The sequence below is a fragment of the Lontra canadensis genome, unplaced genomic scaffold (genome assembly GCF_010015895.1).
Source record: "Lontra canadensis isolate GAN:19392208 unplaced genomic scaffold, GSC_riverotter_1.0 scaffold88, whole genome shotgun sequence".
NCBI classification, from domain to species: domain Eukaryota; kingdom Metazoa; phylum Chordata; class Mammalia; order Carnivora; family Mustelidae; genus Lontra; species Lontra canadensis.
Genome location: NW_022631082.1, coordinates 2,816,305 through 2,837,299, shown reverse-complemented (window position 1 = coordinate 2,837,299; position 20,995 = coordinate 2,816,305). Strand labels below are relative to the sequence as shown.

The 20,995-nt window shown below is 42.6% G+C and overlaps 1 protein-coding gene across 1 annotated transcript in view; it reads right to left on the bottom strand.

The window, feature by feature from the left end:
* Positions 1-20,995, bottom strand: part of ADGRE1 (adhesion G protein-coupled receptor E1) — a 55,123-nt gene that overhangs the window by 3,158 nt on the left and 30,970 nt on the right. The window contains exons 13-19 of the mRNA XM_032883782.1: positions 20,306-20,425; positions 18,978-19,183; positions 18,376-18,546; positions 16,685-16,879; positions 15,180-15,415; positions 12,119-12,185; positions 9,595-9,686 (exon numbers count right to left, since the gene is read on the bottom strand). Coding sequence (XP_032739673.1) covers positions 9,595-9,686; positions 12,119-12,185; positions 15,180-15,415; positions 16,685-16,879; positions 18,376-18,546; positions 18,978-19,183; positions 20,306-20,425 — 1,087 coding nt within the window. The remainder of the gene's footprint in view (positions 1-9,594; positions 9,687-12,118; positions 12,186-15,179; positions 15,416-16,684; positions 16,880-18,375; positions 18,547-18,977; positions 19,184-20,305; positions 20,426-20,995) is intronic.

Below are 20,995 nucleotides of genomic sequence, written 5' to 3'. Positions count from 1 at the left end.
CCATAGTGTATACGGACCACATCTTCCTTATCCATTCGTCCGTTGAAGGGCATCTTGGTTCTTTCCACAGTTTGGCGACCGTGGCCATTGCTGCTATAAACATTGGGGTACAGATGGCCCTTCTTTTCACTACATCTGTATCTTTGGGGTAAATACCCAGTAGTGCAATTGCAGGGTCATAGGGAAGCTCTATTTTTAATTTCTTGAGGAATCTCCACACTGTTCTCCAAAGTGGCTGCGCCAACTTGCATTCCCACCAACAGTGTAAGAGGGTTCCCCTTTCTCCATATCCCCTCCAACACATGTTGTTTCCTGTCTTGCTAATTTTGGCCATTCAAACTGGTGTAAGGTGATATCTCAATGTGGTTTTAATTTGAATCTCCCTGATGGCTAGTGATGATGAACATTTTTTCATGTGTCTGATAGCCATTTGTATTCTTCATTGGAGAAGTGTCTGTTCATATCTTCTGCCCATTTTTTTTTATATGATTGTAATAGTGTTGATAGTGATGAAAATGCTCCAAGGACCTACAGGTCAAGAACTGAGGACATGTTAAATGAATGGTAATGTCGTAGGATGAAATACAAGGACATTTTTTTCTAATCGAAGAAAAACTTGCATAATATAAAACTCACCATTTTACCCACTTAAAGTACGTAATTCAGTGGCATTTAGCACATTCTCGATGCTGTACAAACATCATCCCCAGCCACTTCTAAGACATTTTTATCACCCCAAAAAGAAACCCCACACCTATGAAGCATTCATTCCCCATCCCCTCCCCAACTAAAACAACCCCAGTGTCCATCTACTTGAGAGGAGATAAACAATATTTAGCCCATCCATACCCTGGGATATTACTCAGCCTTAAGAGGGAATGAAATTCTGATATCAGCTATAATGAGGACGAACTCGGAAGACATTATGTCAGTGAGAGAAGCCAGTCACAGAAGGACATGGAGTATATGATTCCATTTATAGGAAATGTCCAGAATTAGGCACATCTATAGAGACTAAAACCTAAGCTGATTCACAGATGCAGTGGAACGCCAAAGTGGAGATAAATGTGCATTAAAAACTGATTTTCAGTACTCTTGCTTTCAAAAAAAAAATAAATAAAAGCAAATAATAAAAACATTTTTAAATTTTATTTATTTATTTGACACAGAGAGAGAGAGATCACAAGTAGGCAGAGAGGCAGGCAGAAGGAGAGGAGGAAGCAGGCTCCCCGCCAAGCAGAGAGCCCGATGCGGGGCTCGATCCCAGGATCCTAGGATCATGACCCGAGCTGAGGCAGAGGCTTTAACCCACTGAGCTACCCAGGTGCTCCAATAAAAACATTTTTTGAAGATTTTATTTTTAAGTAAACTCTACACCCACATGGGGGTCTAATTCACAGCCCTGAGATCAAGAGCTGCCTGCTCTACTGATTGAGCCAGACCAAGTTGCCCCATAAAACCATTTTTTTAAATGAGATGAGAGTGACCATATACTATGGGGGTAAAGGTACAGGCTCTGGGTACCTGTGGAAACTGCCTCAGTTTCCTCAAATTGATATAGGGACAATAATGCAATTCCTACAGGGTGATATTACTTGTTCTACAGATTAAATGAGATAACAAAATTCTAAGAGTGCTTACAGTAGTGTCTGGCACAAAAACATTTTTGTTAGTTGTTTTTAGCCATAAGTATTCATATGAAATCAGCTACCTATTATATGGAAAAATCCCAAAGTTCAGAATATGTATAGCTTCTAATTATTTATGTAATAGAAGGTGAGTATGTATAGAGTATCCTGGAAGGAAACCCAATTCATGTGATAATGGTTGCTTAAGGTGGGAGAGATCTGGAGAACTGGGGGTCAGGGAAGAGAGAAGGAATTGCTTTCCATGTGTTCCCCTTTTCACTGCTTGATTTTTCTTAGCATTGCATGTATTAACTTTGTTTTATAATTTTTGCATCAACTTTTTAAAAATAATTTTTAGAAATAAAATTATTTTCTAAAATTTTTTTCTAAAAATTATTTAAGATAGATGAGGAATTAGATACTGATAGGAAAATAAGCAAAGGACATCATATGGTTCCCGACAATAAAACCTAGACCATGTCTGACTTTGGTAGGTTCTTAAGATGAAGATTAGTTGAGGGGCGCCTGCATGGCTCAATCAGTTAAGTGGCTGCCTTTGGCTCAGCTCATGATCTTAGGGTGCTGAGATGGAGCCTCTCTCATCAGACTCCCTGCTCAGGGAGTCTGCTTCTCCCTCCCCCTCTGCCCCTCCCCCCACTGCATGTGCTCTCTCTCTCAAATAAATAAAATCTTTTTTTTTTAAGATTAGTTGAGTGATAGAGTTAAGAAACACAAATGGCGGAGGAGGAGTCAAGATGGCGGAGAAGTAGCAGCTGAGACTACTTCAGGTTGCGGGAGATCAGCTAGATAGCTTATCTAAAGATTGCAAACACCTACAAATCCAACGGGAGATCGAAGAGAAGAAGAACAGCAGTTCTAGAAACAGAAAATCAACCACTTTCTGAAAGGTAGGACTGGCGGAGAAGTGAATCCAAAGGGATGGGAAGATAGACCGCGGGGGGAGGGGCCGGCTCCCGGCAAGCGGCGGAGCAACGGAGCACAAAATCGGGACTTTTAAAAGTCTGTTCCGCTGAGGGACATCGCCCCAGAGGCTTAACCGGGGTGAAGCCCACGCGGGGCCAGTGTGGCCTCAGGTCCCGCAGGGTCACAGAAGGATCGGGGTGTCTGAGTGTCGCAGAGCTTACAGGTATTAGAACGGGGAAGCCGGCACAGAGACGGAGCCGAGGAGTGACTCTCAGCTCGGGCTTACCTTGAACCGGTCGCAGGCCCGGTGAGCTCGGAGCGCGGCCGGAGGCCAGGGTGACGGGAGCAATTGGGCGCTGTTCTCTGAGGGCGCACTGAGGAGTGGGGCCCCGGGCTCTCAGCTCCTCCGGGCCGGAGACTGGGCAGCCGCCATCTTCATTCCCGTCCTCCGGACTCTACGGAAAGCGCTCAGGGAACAAAAGCTCCCGAAAGCGAACCCGAGCGGATTACTCAGCCCGGCCCCTGGTAAGGGCGGTGCGACTCCGCCTGGGGCAAAGACACTTGAGAATCACTACAACAGGCCCCTCCCCCAGAAGATCAACAAGAAACCTAGCCAGGACCAAGTTCACTTACGAGGAGTGCGTTTCAATACCAAGGAGAGCAGCGGAATTCCAGAGGAGGAGAAAGCAAAGCACGGAACTCATGGCTTTCTCCCCATGATTCTTTAGCCTTGCAGTTAATTTAATTTTTTTTTCTTTTTCAATTTTTTTTCTCTTCTTCTGCTACACTTTTTTAACTTTTACCCTTTTTCTTTTTTAACGTTTTTTAGCTAGTTTATCTAATATATATATTTTTTTTTCCTTTTTATATTTTTCATTATTGGTTTTCTTTTTTTGTTTCTTTTTTCTTTTTTCTTTTCTTTTTTTCTTTCTGAACCTCTTTTTAACCCCTTCCCCCCCCTCACGATTTGGGATCTCTTCCGATTTGGCTAAAGCATATTTTCCTGGGGTTGTTGCCACCCTTTTAGTATTTTACTTGTTCCTTCATATACTCTTATCTGGACAAAATGACAAGGCGGAAAAATTCACCACAAAAAAAAGAACAAGAGGCAGTACCAAAGGCTAGGGACCTAATCAATACAGACATTGGTAATATGTCAGATCTAGAGTTCAGAATGACAATTCTCAAGGTTCTAGCTGGGCTTGAAAAAGGCATGGAAGATATTAGAGAAACCCTCTCGGGAGATATAAAAGCCCTTTCTGGAGAAATAGAAGAACTAAAATCTAATCAAGTTGAAATAAAAAAAGCTATTAATGAGGTGTAATCAAAAATGGAGGCTCTCACTGCTAGGATAAATGAGGCAGAAGAAAGAATTAGCGATATAGAAGACCAAATGACAGAGAATAAAGAAGCTGAGCAAAAGAGGGACAAACAGCTACTGGACCACGAGGGCAGAATTCGAGAGATAAGTGACACCATAAGATGAAACAACATTAGAATAATTGGGATTCCAGAAGAAGAAGAAAGAGAGAGGGGAGCAGAAGGTATATTGGAGAGAATTATTGGAGAGAATTTCCCCAATATGGCAAAGGGAACAAGCATCAAAATCCAGGAGGTTCAGAGAACCCCCCTCAAAATCAATAAGAATAGGTCCACACCCCGTCACCTAATAGTAAAATTTACAACTCTTAGTGACAAAGAGAAAATCCTGAAAGCAGCCCGGGAGAAGAAGTCTGTAACATACAATGGTAAAAATATTAGATTGGCAGTAGACTTATCCACAGAGACCTGGCAGGCCAGAAAGAGCTGGCATGTATATTCAGAGTACTAAACGAGAAAAACATGCAGCCAAGAATACTATATCCAGCTAGGCTATCATTGAAAATAGAAGGAGAGATTAAAAGCTTCCAGGACAAACAAAAACTGAAAGAATTTGCAAGCCAGCTCTACAGGAAATATTGAAAGGGGCCCTCTAAGCAAAGAGAGAGCCTAAAAGTAGTAGATCAGAAAGGAACAGAAACAATATACAATAACAGTCACCTTACAGGCAATACAATGGCACTAAATTCATATCTCTCAATAGTTACCCTGAATGTTAATGGGCTAAATGCCCCAATCAAAAGACACAGGGTATCAGAATGGATAAAAAAACAAAACCCATCTATATGTTGCCTACAAGAAACTCATTTTAAACCCGAAGACACCTTCAGATTTAAAGTGAGGGGGTGGAAAAGAATTTACCATGCTAATGGACATCAGAAGAAAGCAGGAGTGGCAATCCTTATATCAGATCAATTAGATTTTAAGCCAAAGACTATAATAAGAGATGAGGAAGGACACTATATCATACTCAAAGGATCTGTCCAACAAGAAGATCTAACAATTGTAAATATCTATGCCCCTAACGTGGGAGCAGCCAACTATATAAACCAATTAATAACAAAATCAAAGAAACACATCGACAATAATACAATAATAGTAGGGGACTTTAACACTTCCCTCACTGAAATGGACAGATCATCCAAGCAAAAGATCAACAAGGAAATAAAGACCTTAAATGACACACTGGACCAGATGGATATCACAGATATATTCAGAACATTTCATCCCAAAGCAACAGAATACACATTCTTCTCTAGTGCACATGGAACATTCTCCAGAATAGATCACATCCTTGGTCCTAAATCAGGTCTCGACCGGTATCAAAAGATTGGGATCATTCCCTGCATATTTTCAGATCACAATGCTCTGAAGCTAGAACTCAATCACAAGAGGAAATTTGGAAAGAACCCAAATACATGGAGACTAAACAGCATCCTTATAAAGAATGAATGGGTCAACCAGGAAATTAAAGAAGAATTGAAAAAATTCATGGAAACAAATGATAATGAAAATACAACGGTTCAAAATCTGTGGGACACAACAAAGGCAGTCCTGAGAGGAAAATATATAGCGGTACAAGCCTTTCTCAAGAAACAAGAAAGGTCTCAGGTACACAACCTAACCCTACACCTAAAGGAGCTGGAGAAAGAACAAGAAAGAAACCCTAAACCCAGAAGGAGAAGAGAAATCATAAAGATCAGAGCAGAAATCAATGAAATAGAAACCAAAAAAACAATAGAACGAATCAACGAAACTAGGAGCTGGTTCTTTGAAAGAATTAATAAGATTGATAAACCCCTGGCCAGACTTATCAAAAAGAAAAGAGAAAGGACCCAAATAAATAAAATCATGAATGAAAGAGGAGAGATCACAAAGAAATACAGACAATTATAAGAATATATTATGAGCAACTCTATGCCAACAAATTTGACAATCTGGAAGAAATTGATGCATTCCTAGAGACATATAAACTACCACAACTGAACCTGGAAGAAATAGAAAGCCTGAACAGACCCATAACCAGTAAGGAGATTGAAACAGTCATCAAAAATCTCCAAACAAACAAAAGCCCAGGGCCAGACGGCTTCCCGGGGGAATTCTACCAAACATTTAAAGAAGAACTAATTCCTATTCTCCTGAAACTGTTCCAAAAAATAGAAATGGAAGGAAAACTTCCAAACTCATTTTATGAGGCCAGCATCACCTTGATCCCAAAACCAGACAAGGATCCCATCAAAAAAGAGAACTATAGACCAATATCCTTGATGAACACAGAAGCAAAAATTCTCACCAAAATACTAGCCAATAGGATTCAACAGTATATTAAAAGGATTATTCACCATGACCAAGTGGGATTTATTCCAGGGCTGCAAGGTTGGTTCAACATCCGCAAATCAATCAATGTGTTAAAACACATTAATAAAAAAAAGAACAGGAACCATATGATACTCTCAATAGATGCTGAAAAAGCATTTGACAAAGTACAGCATCCCTTCCTGATCAAAACTCTTCAAAGTGTAGGGATAGAGGGCACATACCTCAATATTATCAAAGCCATCTATGAAAAACCCACCGCAAATATCATTCTCAATGGAGAAAAACTGAAAGCTTTTCCGCTAAGGTCAGGAACATGGCAGGGATGTCCATTATCACCACTGCTATTCAACATAGTACTAGAAGTCCTAGCCTCAGCAATCAGACAACAAAAAGAAATTAAAGGCATCCAAATCGGCAAAGAAGAAGTCAAACTATTACTCTTCGCAGATGATATGATACTATATGTGGAAAACCCAAAAGACTCCACTCCAAAACTGCTAGAACTTGTACAGGAATTCAGTAAAGTGTCAGGATATAAAATCAATGCACAGAAATCAGTTGCATTTCTCTACACCAACAACAAGACAGAAGAAAGAGAAATTAAGGAGTCAATCCCATTTACAATTGCAACCAAAACTATAAGATACCTAGGAATAAACCTAACCAAAGAGACTAAGAATCTATACACAGAAAACTATAAAGTACTCATGAAAGAAATTGAGGAAGACACAAAGAAATGGAAAAATGTTCCATGCTCCTGGATTGGAAGAATAAATATTGTGAAAATGTCTATGCTACCTAAAGCAATCTACACATTTAATGCAATTCCTATCAAAGTACCATCCATTTTTTTAAAAGAAATGGAACAAATAATCCTAAAATTTATATGGAACCAGAAAAGACCGCGAAGAGCCAAAGGAATATTGAAAAAGAAAGCCAAAGTTGGTGGCATCACAATTCTGGACTTCAAGCTCTATTACAAAGCTGTCATCATCAAGACAGCATGGTACTGGCACAAAAACAGACACATAGATCAATGGAACAGAATAGAGAGCCCAGAAATAGACCCTCAACTCTATGGTCAACTAATCTTCGACAAAGCAGGAAAGAATGTCCAATGGAAAAAAGACAGCCTCTCCAATAAATGGTGTTGGGAAAATTGGACAGCCACATGCAGAAAAATGAAATTGGATCATTTCCTTACACCACACACGAAAATAGACTCAAAATGGATGAAGGACCTCAATGTGAGAAAGGAATCCATCAACATCCTTGAGGAGAACACAGGCAGCAACCTCTTCGACCTCAGCCGCAGCAACATCTTCCTAGGAACATCGCCAAAGGCAAGGGAAGCAAGGGCAAAAATGAACTATTGGGATTTTATCAAGATCAAAAGCTTTTTCACAGCAAAGGAAACAGTTAACAAAACCAAAAGACAACTGACAGAATGGGAGAAGATATTTGCAAACGACATATCAGATAAAGGGCTAGTGTCCAGAATCTATAAAGAACTTAGCAAACTCAACACCCAAAGAACAAATAATCCAATCAAGAAATGGGCAGAAGACATGAACAGACATTTCTGCAAAGAAGACATCCAGATGGCCAACAGACACATGAAAAAGTGCTCCATATCACTCAGCATCAGGGAAATACAAATCAAAACCACAATGAGATACCACCTCACACCAGTCAGAATGGCTAAAATGAACAAGTCCAGAAATGACAGATGCTGGCGAGGATGTGGAGAAAGGGGAACCCTCCTACACTGTTGGTGGGAATGCAAGCTGGTGCAACCACTCTGGAAAACAGCATGGAGGTTCCTCAAAATGTTGAAAATAGAACTACCCTATGACCCAGCAATTGCACTGCTGGGTATTTACCCTAAAGATACAAACGTAGTGATCCGAAGGGGCACGTGCACCCGAATGTTTATAGCAGCAATGTCTACAATAGCCAAACTATGGAAAGAACCTAGATGTCCATCAACAGACGAATGGATAAAGAAGATGTGGTATATATACACGATGGAATACTATGCAGCCATCAAAAGAAATGAAATCTTGCCATTTGCGACGACATGGATGGAACTAGAGGGGATCATGCTTAGCGAAATAAGTCAATCAGAGAAAGACAACTATCATATGATCTCCCTGATATGAGGGAGAGGAGATGCAACATGGGGGTTAAGGGGGTAGGAGAAGAGTAAATGAAGCAAGATGGGATTGGGAGGGAGATAAACCATAAGTGACTCTTAATCTCACAAAACAAACTGAGGGTTGCTGGGGGGAGGGGGTTTGGGGGGGTGGGGTTATGGACATTGGGTAGGGTATGTGCTATGGTGAGTGCTGTGAAGTGTGTAAACCTGGTGATTCACAGACCTGTACTCCTGGGGAAAAAATATATTATATGTTTATAAAAAATAAAATTAAAAAAAAAAAGAAACACAAATGGCCTATAAAAGTATGAAAATGTCCCATATCTGTAAGACAAAATAATATATACAAACCTAACATAATATGATAGAATCTTTCACCTATTAAATCAGCAAAAAGACACAACAAAAGTGATACATTCTGGTGTTGGCAAATCTGTAGGTAAACAAGCACTCTTGCAAATGGAAACAAATTTTCTGGAAAACAATTTGCAATATATATTGAAAGTGTGACAATCCAACCTGCCATCTGACTCAGGCAGTTTTATGCCTACTGTTATGATCCAACAACCACCGACGTGGAAAAGGATCTATCTACAAGGGTATTCAAAACTGCATTGTTTATAATAGCCCAACTCGCCCCAAGAAATCAGAAACAACGTGAATGGTCCATGAATAAGGCACGATTTAAGTAAGCTGTGCTGCGTTCTTACACTGAATGTTTTACCAAAAAAAGATATTGTCAAAGAATGTCTAGTTAAATTGAAAAATATTCATGACATTATTAAGAGAAAAAAATCACTACAAATATAAGGTAGATGGCAAGATTCTGTTTTTGCAAATATGCACATATCATTGTGCACAGTAGATGAGTTAGAAAATATATTAATAGTTTCAACATAGGAAACACTCTTCTTGGTAACTGTGTTACTGTTTCATAAGCCAGATAAAGTGCGCAATGTTAGCATCCCTAGTATACAGATGAGGAGACAGTTTCAGAGAGGTTATGTAACTTGCCTAAGGTCATACAGCTTATAAGTGGCAGACCTGACATTTGAGACCCCAAATCTAGACACTGTGCTCTTCTGTCCTATGCACAGGACCAGGCATATGAAAGGTACTCAGTGAATGTTTGTGGGGAAAATGAGGGAGATTGGAAAAGGAGAGGAAAGAAAGGAGGGTCTGCACCTGGTATCTTTGAGTGTTGAGACTTCAGCATTGACACTGGAAATCTTCTGCCTCAGGACACACAGCGTCCAAGTCAGGAGGATGGAATTGATCTACAAAGTCAAGCAGAAAGGACTGAGAGATTGGGTATACAAATGGACAATGACCAGACCACCTACCTGTGAAAGACTCATAGTCTGCAGTAAACACTCCAGGAAGCAGTCGACCCTAAACAACCAGCTCTTGATTGGTAACTGACAACCTCCCTAATTTCTGCCCTCACTTCCAATTTAGAACCAAAAGGAGAAAGCCAATATGCTCCCCTAAGCATTCACAGAGGATGCCCTGCTTTGAGTTAACTTGCCTTTAGGGTCCCAAAACCTATAGCCTCTGCTCAGGGAACAGCTGAAGCCTTCCCTTTTTTACCCCTATAAAACTTTCCCACTCCTCTGCCTGCTTTTGAATCTCTGCGAAGTGTAAGTGATGGTGACTGACTCCCTCACTATAGCAATAAATAGCCTTTGCTGGTTCTCATCTGGGTGGTCACCACTAAATTTCACTGTATGCATATGGAAAGTGAGAATCAAGATTGGCGCCCTGTTTCGGTTGTATTGTTGAAGACCTAACCCCCAGGACCTCAGAACGTGATCTTATTTGGGGTTAGGGTCTTTACCAGAGGTGAACAAATTAAAATGAGTCATAGGTTGGGCCCTAGTCCCACATGACCTTATAACACAGGGAAATTTGGACACAGACACAGTCAAGCACAGAGAGAAGACCAACTTCTACAAGCCAAGACTCCTGAGGTTACCAGTCTTCTTGGATAGAAAACTGGAATGGATCCTTCCCTTGAGCCTTCAGAGAGGACATGGCCCTGATGACCTCCAGAGCTGTGAGACAATATAATTCTGTTGTTCTGAGCCACTTTGTTTGTGATGCTTTGTTATGGTAGTCCTAGAAACTAATACATACCCCCCCCCACCCAGGTCTTACAGAAGTCAGAGCAAAACCCATCTGGAGGAATACAGTCTCAAGAATTCCCAAGATTTAGATCAGTGATATAGGAGCTCACAATGAACAATTATAAGTGACACAAGGAAAAAAGCCACCATGAGTGAGAGTCAGAAGAAACATCAACTTGTAAGACTGTTGAATCTGGGTTGGAGGTAAGAAGGCAAGAAGATGGTGGATAACACCCCTAGGTTCCCAGAGAGTAGAACAGTGGGTGCTAGGGCTGGGGAGTGGACAGGGGAAGATGTTGGTCCACAGTTACACAAGGTGAATAAGTTCTAGAGATCTTATGTATAGTGTGGTGACTACAGTTAACAATACTGTATTGTATACTTGAAATTTACTAAAAGGTCAGATCTTAGCATCCCAGTGTTCATAGCAACAATGTCCACAATAGCCAAACTATGGAAAGAGCTGAGATGCCCTTCAACAGATGAATGTATAAAGATATGGTCCATATACACAATGGAATATTACTGAGCCATAAGAAAGGATGAATACCCAACTTTTGTATCAACATGAATGGGACTGGAGGAGATTATGCTGAGTGAAATAAGTCAAACAGAGAAAGTCAATTATCATATGGTTTCACTTACTTATGGAACGTAAGGAATAACATAGAGGGCATTAGGAGAAGGAAGGGAAAAATGAACTGGGGGAAATCGGAGGGGAAGCCAACCAGGAGAGACTGTGGACTCCGAGAAACAAACTGAGGGTTTTAGAAGGGCGGGGCTGGAGGGTGGGTTGGCTTCATGATGGGTGTCAAGGAGGTCACGTATTGCATAGAGCACTGGGTGTTATACATAAACAATGAATCTTGGAATACTATATCAAAAACTAATGACATATTGTATGATGACTAATATAACATAATAAAAATAAAATAAAATAATAATAATAATAAAGAAAAAGAAAAAGGAAAAAAGGGCAGATCTTAAGTGATCTCACCACAAAAAAAAAGAAAAAAAAAAGAAAGAAAACAGTAACTATGTGAGTTGATAGATATGTTCATTAGCTTAATTGTGATTATTTCATGATGTATATATATATAAGTCAAAACATCAAGTTTCACATTTAAATATATACAATTTTTATTTGTCAGTTACACCATAATAAAGCTGGGGGGAAAAACAACTCTAGGCTTTCCTTTGCTTTCAACCCTCAGTTTTCTTCTCCTCCCTGACCATCAAATACTCTTAATTTCTTTCTCCCTTTTTTTTTTTCTCATTCAATGTCTAACCTCAGAAGACATCAACAGACTCGTTCTCACTGAAACACAAAGGACAGATAAGATTATCTGTCCTTCCAGGGATCTATCCCCTCCAGGGGATTTGCATGTTGGCAGAGAAAAAAAAAAAATCCCAAGTCAAAGAAATTACACTCTAATTTGGAAATCTCAGGAACCAGGGATCAGAAGGGAGAATGTTTGAGAAAAATAAGTGACCTCAGTTATGCAAATTCCACTGGCACTCCCTGATCCCTTGGGTCTCCTTGTTCCTTCACCAAAACATACGGCGTCAAGCGATTTTCTTACCATGATGATGGCACAGACTGGCCCCAGGAAACTCCAGATGAACCCTCTGTCTATATTCAGCCAGCAGCTATGGAAAGAAAGAGGAGTCAGTGCTAGTCTCAGTCTTGACCCTACTGTTACTCATACCCCAGCAAATGCACTAATGGAGGAGAGTATAGGGAGATGGCCCTGAGATGAAAATTCTCATGATGTGGCAGGTTACAGTTCAGTTTCCTTTGGGACACAGCAAGTCTTCTTTCAGACTTTCCTCCTGCATAAATATTCCTGAAGTATTCACTAGGTGCCATGAGTAGAGCTCATCTTCAATTCATAATCTTTGTAACCTCTTCCCCCCCCCATTCAGACCTCTTTACTGGTACACCTGCTCCTTCAAATCTCAGCTCAGATGTCATCTCCTTTGAAAAGCCACTTCTGACCATCACTACTCCTGGTCCATCTCTGGCAGGGTTTGCTGGTTTCTTTCTTTTCTTTTTTAAAGATTTTATTTATTTATTTATTTGACACAGAGAGAGAGAAAGAGAGAGAGAGATATCACAAGTAGGCATGCAGAGAGAGAGGGGGGAAGTAGGCTCCCCGCTGAGTGGAGAGCCTGATGCGGGGCTCGATCCCAGGACCCTGAGATCATGACCTGAGCTGAAGGCAGAGGCTTAACTCACTGAGCCACCCAGGCACCCCTTGTTTCTTTCTTATATCATCTATTGGTATCAATTATGGTGGTGTTTGTTTCCTTGCAAATTGTCCCCTCCCTACAAGATTGTGAGCTGTATGAGAATTTGGACTTTGGACTTTTGTTCATCTCTGAATACCCAGCCCTCAGTGCAAGTCCTGGCATGGATGAGACATTCTATGATTATTTCTTAAAAGAAATGGAGAAAAGGTGAGGGGGGGGAATGGAGAGAGAGAAGGAAGAGAGAATTCATTGCCTCTTTCCAGCATGTCTCTGGTAATTTGTTGTTTTCACCATTTCACAACCATTCTACCATGTTCAGGAACAGCACCCCAATATTCCTTTAGCAAAAGTGTGCCCCCCTCTCTACACAAGAGAAGGAAAATAATCAAGTTTGGCCAACCAGGCATTCTCTCCCTGGAACATGAATCTCCAAGTAGTAGTAATAAAAAGGCATAAAATGCACAGAAGATGCTGTCCCTGTTCTTTCAGTAAATTTACTTCAGTAACTACTGGCCAACTTCCTTATCAGTTTCTGCATCTCTGGCTGGAGGCATCAGATTGAAAGCTCTGAGAATTAGCTGTCTGGGAGCAGCCATCAACCAATGGCTGCTGGGAGAGAGCTGGTCAACAAGTATGCCCCCTGGGTGAGATATCAGAGGTGCATGCCCTACATAGTTTCCCAGAGATGCCCACTGGGCTGGAGCCCATTACCTGCAACCACACCTGCTCAGAAATGCACCGTGTTTCTCCTCTTCCCCATGCCTAGTGCTTCTTCTGAAGGTCATCTCATATCCTTGTCAGTACTCTCTTCCAAAACTTTCTGTGGTTCTTACCACCTGGAAGGTATTCTCCAAATTCCATGCCCCTTCCCCAGTTTCCCCTTCTCTCAGCCCAATCCATCCATTCTCCAAACACAACTTGAGCCCTCCCTTGGGAAGCTATTGCCTTCATCTCTGTTGCACCCCCTTTCCTCTTTGCCTGTGTACATTTCAGTGGAGCTTTCAAGACTCATTCAAATACCACCTCCTTCAGGAAGACTTCCATCAACTTTCCAACTCCCATGTATTATCATCCTTCTCTGGTCTGTGTCAGTGCTTCTATTACCCATACCAACATTGGACACTTCATCATGGTGGCCTTACATTGTCACTTCCATCTCCTGATAAGTCAAATCTGAATTCAGTTTGGACAATTCCTAGCTTCCTAGCTAACTGTGCTGAGCCTCATTTCCTCTGAAGCTACTACCATTCATTAAGCTGTTACTTTAGGTACCACCATGTGCAGCAACACAGGTTGTACACTGCAGAAATCCAAGGGACACTCTTCACACTGTACACAATGGATACTCAGTCCTCGCACATAAGATTTCAGTTGAGAAGTACCAGAGGTAATACATGTTTGTAAAGCTTGCAGGATTTAGGTTTGATGAGTCCCCACTAACTATGGATTCCTTTCCATCATATCTTATCTCATGACCTCACCTGAAATATAAACCATCAGTAGTAGGCAGGGAGGAAACCTGGATATTCAGTTCCCTCACCAAAATAAAGGGGGGGAGGAATCAGATGGGGAGAAGAACCATGAAAGACCACGGACTATGGGAAACAAACAGGGTTTTAGAGGGGAAGGGGATGGGGGAGATGGGCAAGCCTGGTGATGTGTATTAAGGAGGGTACGTATTGCATGGAGCGCTGGGTGGGTGTTGTATGCAAACAATGACTCATGGAACATGACGTCAAAAACTAATGTGTTACTGTTTGGTGACTAACAAAACATAATAAAAAAATAAACAAATGTCTTAAAAATAAATAAACGATACTCACCAACACACTACCTAAAATCCTCTCATATGAACCATGTGATAAACCCTGTTTTAAAATGGACCATTGTGATGATGATGATGATGGCATGTATAATGCTTTACACTGTGCCAGACACTCTTCTAAATGTTTTGCAGATAACATCTCATTTAACCTTCACAACACTATGATGTAGGCATTGCTGTCAGCCCCTATTGTACGGATGAGGAAATGGAAATGGTATGAAAGAGGTTAAGTGACTTGCCCAAGGTAGCACAGCTAAAAGATGGCAGAGCAAGGATTCAAACCCAAGCAGGCTGGCTCCAGAAACCGTGATTTTAAAATTTACAACCAAGTTTATTGTTTATACCACCACCATTTATCTTTATTATAATGCAAATAGTGACTCTTAGATTTGTGTGGTGTATAACCTGTGCTACTGTACATGGCAGGCCTGAGACTGACAAAACATAAAGAGCTCAATAAATGGTAGACTCAATTACCACTACTGTTATAGCTCTTCTTGGTGTTCCTGTAAATATCATCATGAACCCTGGCAGTAGGCTCCTCAGGGAGAGAGGAGATCACTTACCGATTATGCATCCCATAACCTTGTGGTTGCACACTGGCAGAGACAGCCACCACCACCACTGGGAGCCCATAGCCAAAGGCACAGAGGTACCACATCTTGATGTTGCGAGAGCTGAAGTAATTCACCACTTTCAGGTTCCTGACCATAAGGAAGAGCATCACAGCCTCCACCAGCATCCAGAAGAAGCAGGCCAGGAAAAGGTAGTGCAGGAAGCCTGCAATGATGGCACAGCCCATCTGGAGAGGAGAAGCATGCACATTCAGGATCATTTCACCCTCCCCCCACCACCCAAGAAGCAGATCCAGACAACAGTGGGGGTACACTTTGATTGGAGTTCCCCAAACACAGCCCATTCCTTCATTCCACAAACCTTTATAGAGATATTCTTCCTGCAGGTGCTATCATCCCTTTGGTTGGGGGACCCATTGTCCTGGTTTGCCTGGGACTAGTTTTTCCCAGGACATGCAACTTTCAGTGTTAAAACTTGGAGAGTTTTGAGAAGAAGGGATAGTTAATCACCCTACCTCAGAGGATGTGTGAAGATATTGAGTGTGGGGGTGAGGAAACCATAGCCATTGGACTGGCTGTCTGTTTTGTAAATAACATCTCATGGGCACATGGTCACATCTATTTCTATATTTTCTATGGCCGTTTTCACTAAAACAGCAAAGTTAAGTGGTTATAACAGAGACCCTAGGATCGCAAAGCCAAAAATATTTATATCTGCCTCTTTGCAGAAAGCGTTTGCTCACTCCTGGTCAAATGGTGGGAGTGACACGTACTACTAGCATTGAGTTCTGGGAAGCTAAACATTCCACAATGAGGGGGTTGATTCCACATAAAGAAAGATCACTCCAGGCAAAATGTCACTAGTGCTCCTTTCTGTAAAAATCCTGAGAGCCTACCATGTTCCTGGTATAGTTATAGGGAGTAGGTTGGCCAAAGTTCTTGCTCATTGTCTAGTTTAGGGGTGTAGATGCACAAGTAAAACAACTAATAATCATAATGGTTTCAAATAAATGCCCAGAAAGAAAGCAAAGTAGACTGATAAGGGATAGAGTTTCTCAGCTGTAACATTATTGATATTTGTAACATTATTGCCAGGTTATTTTCTGTCTTGGGGAGCTGTTCTGTGTCTTGTAGGGTGCTTGGCAGCATACTTAGTCTCCACTGGGTGCCAGCATCTCCCCTACCAATACTGTCTCTAGATATCACCGAGTGTCCTCTAGGGGGCGGAATCCTCAAAAATAAGAACCAATGGTTTAAACAGTAATGGGGGGACCACCACAGTATATAAGATGACCAGGGAAATGATTTTAAACTGAAACCTATCACAAGAAGGAGTCCCCCAGGTGAAGAGGTGGGAACAAGTATCATCAAAGGAGGGCATAGCACATACAAAGGTCCTGAGGTGGGAACTAGCATAGAGGTTGTTGGGTGGATGAGCAGGGGCAGATGTGGACATGGTGAGGCTGAGTGAGGACACAGTCTAAGGGATGTGAGACCTGGTTGCCAGTCTTGTCTACACCGATGATGAAGAGAGTCTTGGCCAAGAAGAGGCAGATGCAGAGGTGCAGGTGGAGATAGGTGTTGTGGTTGCGAATGGCACGGCACAGTAGGAAGGTGGCGATGGCCAAGACGAGACACACCAGGGAGATGATTATCCCCACGTGGCTAATGAGGTACAAGGAGAACTCCATCTGTCAGGAAGGAGATACAGTACTCAGAGAGGGACTGACATTCCTCCAGGCAGAAAAAAAGAATTATCCAACTTCTGACTGGGGCAGAAAGGGCTCAGGGAACTTTTCTCCCTTTGACACTCAGAGTGAACCAGATATTGTCTATCATCATCCTTTGGAATCCATCAGCACCCATCCCCTTGCCTCCCCCTGCCATGTCCTGTGCCCCACCTCATGTCGTACTAGAGCAGGATGCCTATAAACTACATTTCCCAGAATCTTCTGGGGCTAGGGTCCTTGATGTCATTTAGGTTCTCCAATGAGAGGTATGCACAGAAGTTCTGGAAGGCAGAATGGAGGCAGATACCAGCTTTCTTTCTGTAGGCAGGAGCAAACCTGGGCTCCACATTCCAGCTGTCCCTTCTTTGATTGCACAGATATGGAGTGATCTGACAGTAGCAATTTCTGACCTCTGGATTGCAGCTGCAGAAGGGTGATCTTGAAGCCAAACCCCAACTGGCAGGCCCTGACTTCAATTCCTCCATCCCTTCTCATGATTTTGTGAGCATCCCATTCCCTGTTTGAAATACCTAGAGTGGTTACTGTTTCCTGCCCTGATCCAGGATGCTACACAGGCTTTCAGAGATGCCCCAACTTCTGGGGGTGGAAATGGCAAGCGGAGTACTTCCCCTATTCACAATTAATCTTAAATTTTTTAGTTCCTTCTGTGTATTAAAGATGTGACAAGGCAATATCTCACCAGCTACTCTATGATTTTGCGATGTGGTGGCTAAGAGAACAGACTACAGTTCTGCCAGTTCCTAGTTTTATGAGCTTGGGCAAGACACTTAACTGCTCTGTGCCTCTGTTTCCTCATCTGTTAAAAGAGGATACAAACAGTAACCCTTTAGGGTTGTTGCAGGAGGATTCAATGAAAATACTTGAAGTGCTCACAGCTGTGCAGGAAATGCACTGCGTGTTCTGTATGTCTTTCTTCTCCATTGAATCTACCCACTCACCAAGGCTCACTTCATATCCCATCCCCTCCTTGACTACTTGCTGGCTCTCACCAACACACTTCTGAATTCCCATAGCACTACTTCTTGTACCATATACATGGTTTTGTGGAAAGAGACATCTGGAGCTAGACTATCCTGGGTTCGAGGCTTGTCTCGAGTTTCCTAAGCAGGTGGGCTATGGGGCCTCAGCCCCCAACCTGTAAAAGGGCTTGAAAACACTTAACTTAAAATAAAGGGTTCAACACAGTAAGCGCTCTGTAAATGGGATCTGTGATTGTAATTGTCTCAGCATCTGCTTAGGGTTACTTCTCATTTTATAAGTGCATGTCACAGCTTCCCAGCTAGGCCCTGAATTCTCCAAGGGCAGAGTTATTGCACACCGCATCTGTCGCCCATGACTCCCACAACACCCAAAGCCATGAGAGATGCACAATGGATATTTACTCAATATTTTCCCCTTGGGTTTGGGGAGCCAGAACACAGAGAATCAGTACTGACCGTGAGCTCCCCAGAAGCCATGATGATGGCCAGGTTCATCATTTGATTACAGCTGCAGACCGTATGTGTCTTGGAAGCTTCAAGGACCACACAGCCAGAGGACATCCACCTACCACCCTCCAAGTTGGTGTCCCAGGAAACACAGATAGGTCTCTCAAATTCTTGCTTCAGCTGAAAATGGTAAGGCTCTGGTCACCTGAAATGCTCTTTCAAACAGATTCAAGAGTCATTTGGGGCAAGAAGATGCAGGTGTGTGTTTAGGGTGCAAGGAGGGAGGGAAAGTTCTCAGATATCAGATCTGCCTCTAGCGCTGACTTGGTCATAGCTCATGTGAATAACATATCTCTAAACGTTCCTATGTGAACATCACTTAATCTGAGCCCAATCTTGCACAATGATGGATGGAAGAATAACACATAGAAATAACACATAGAAATAGCCCTCTCCTCGGAAGGCAGATTTGGGGGGTCAGCTTGAGTTGCAAGAAACTGTAGGAGCTTGCCGCCTTCACGGGTCCCTATCAGAAAGGAAAGTTGAGCCCACTGGGGGATGGGACATTCTCCATAGGTAGACGGGGGTTCAGCAGGAACCTCTTCACAAACCTCAATGTTCTCCAGCATGTAAATGACTGGGTCAGAGAAGCCATCTTTCTTCTCCCCAGTCATGATGCCCTGTACAACGCGAGAATTCATCTTCACCTTCAACTTGCTCTGGAAGCTGGCCAAAGGGGTCTGAGGGTCTTGGAAGAAGCTCTCGTCTAAAAAAGACTCCATGCCCAAAAAGGAGACAAAAGCCACCCCAATGGGGCCTGTGATTCCCCCAAAGGCAAAAAAAAAAAATCATTTGCTCAGTAGTGATTATAGATGACCCAACATACACACACACACACACACACACACACACACACACACTTTAATATCCCATGCACTCTGTACCCCACTCGCCCTCTCTGAGGATGGCAACCCCAGTACAACCAGTGGACTTCAAGATTGGTGACCCTCATGGAAACCATTAAAAAAAATCCCGAGCTGCTCCCACCTGGAGAAATGTTGGCTACATTTAAAAATAAATTTAAATTTGTATTTTTAAGAGACAGTCAAACTGAGCAGTGGAAATAAGTTTGCCTCCTACTTTCATGGTTATTCTGGCTCCCCCTTTTAGGTAGGCTTCCCCTGTCAACGTTGGTGATCTTCAGGGATGTCCCAGGCCTGCTCCCTGAGCCCTCCAGACTGCAGATGGGTGGGGAAGTGGCCAACAGCAGTCCACCGGCTAATCTGGCCATTGCCTCTCTTGTATAAATAAAAATGTGGCTACAACATGGCCACGCCCATCCATGCATGAACACCTTTGCACCGTGAGGGACTGTATTGCCCTCAATGCCTAAAATATCTACCAACCCACCCTCTACAGGACAAGTTTGCCAATCCCTGCTATAGACCAGCACTGTCCGCCAGCTATACAACATGAATCGCCCAGGTAATTTAAAGTTTTCTAGTAGCTACAATTTTTAGAAAAGCCAAAAACAAGTAAAAATTGATTTTAACGATGTATTAACTCAATACATGCAAACAGTTATCATTTCAACATATAAGCAGTATAAAAAATACGAATGAGATTTTTCTATCCTTTACCAAGCCTTTGGAATCTGGTGTGTAGTTTTACACTCACAGCCTGGCCACATTTCAAGTGCTCGCTGGCAAAGGGGCCAGTGGCTGCTTAACTGGACAGTGAAGGTCTTGGTGCCCCATTATTGTGAGGGAATCTATTTATTTAACATCTGACTTCCCCAGCTGATGGAAAACTCCCTGAGGACAGGGCCCTCACCTCACCGAGCCCTTCACCAGTCTGGGCACCTGCCAGTTGACTGATGGATGTCTTCCGACTGATTACACCACACCCACCCTCCTTGATTCTCAGTCCAAGTCAGTACCTGTGAAGACAGACTCTTCGATGGTGGAACAGGCAATCTCCATCTTGTCCCCTTTGGCTTTCAAGTGAAAGGTCATGTTCTCTTCAGTGCATCCTTCCTTGATAATTTTGCTTTCAATTTCTAAAAGGAAATCGAAGTGAAAGGAACATGAAGTGAAGGGAAATTGAGGTGAAGCGTCTGCCTTCAGCTCAGGTCACGATCCCAGCGTCCCGGGATCAAACCCAGCATTGGGCTCCCTGCTCAGTGGGGAGCCTGCTTCTCCCTCGGCCTGCTGTTCCCTCTGCTTGTGCGTGTGCTCCCTCTCTCTCCCCCTGCCTCTCTCTCTGACAAATAAGTAAGTAAAAATCTTTAAAAGGAGATAAAAGGAGATAGGGAGACTTTGCCTGAGGTCACTCAGAAAGGGAGTCCTGGATTTGATTTCTGTCCAAAAAAGTTATATATACCTCGTTGCAAACAACGAATAAAAAGGCCGGTTCATCACTGGGACAATCTTGAGCCCCTGATGAGCGACAGGAGGATGGGAGCCCCAGACAACTAAGAATCCCAGCGGGAGCTGTGAGAGTGAGCTCTCGCCCCAGAGGGGGTGCATCAGGGAAAGATGGGGTTGAAGTCAACAGTGATGGAAAGCAACGGTCACGACCCTCTAGCTACTCTGCATTTAGCCAAAGGGAAGAGGAAGGGGTTGGGGCA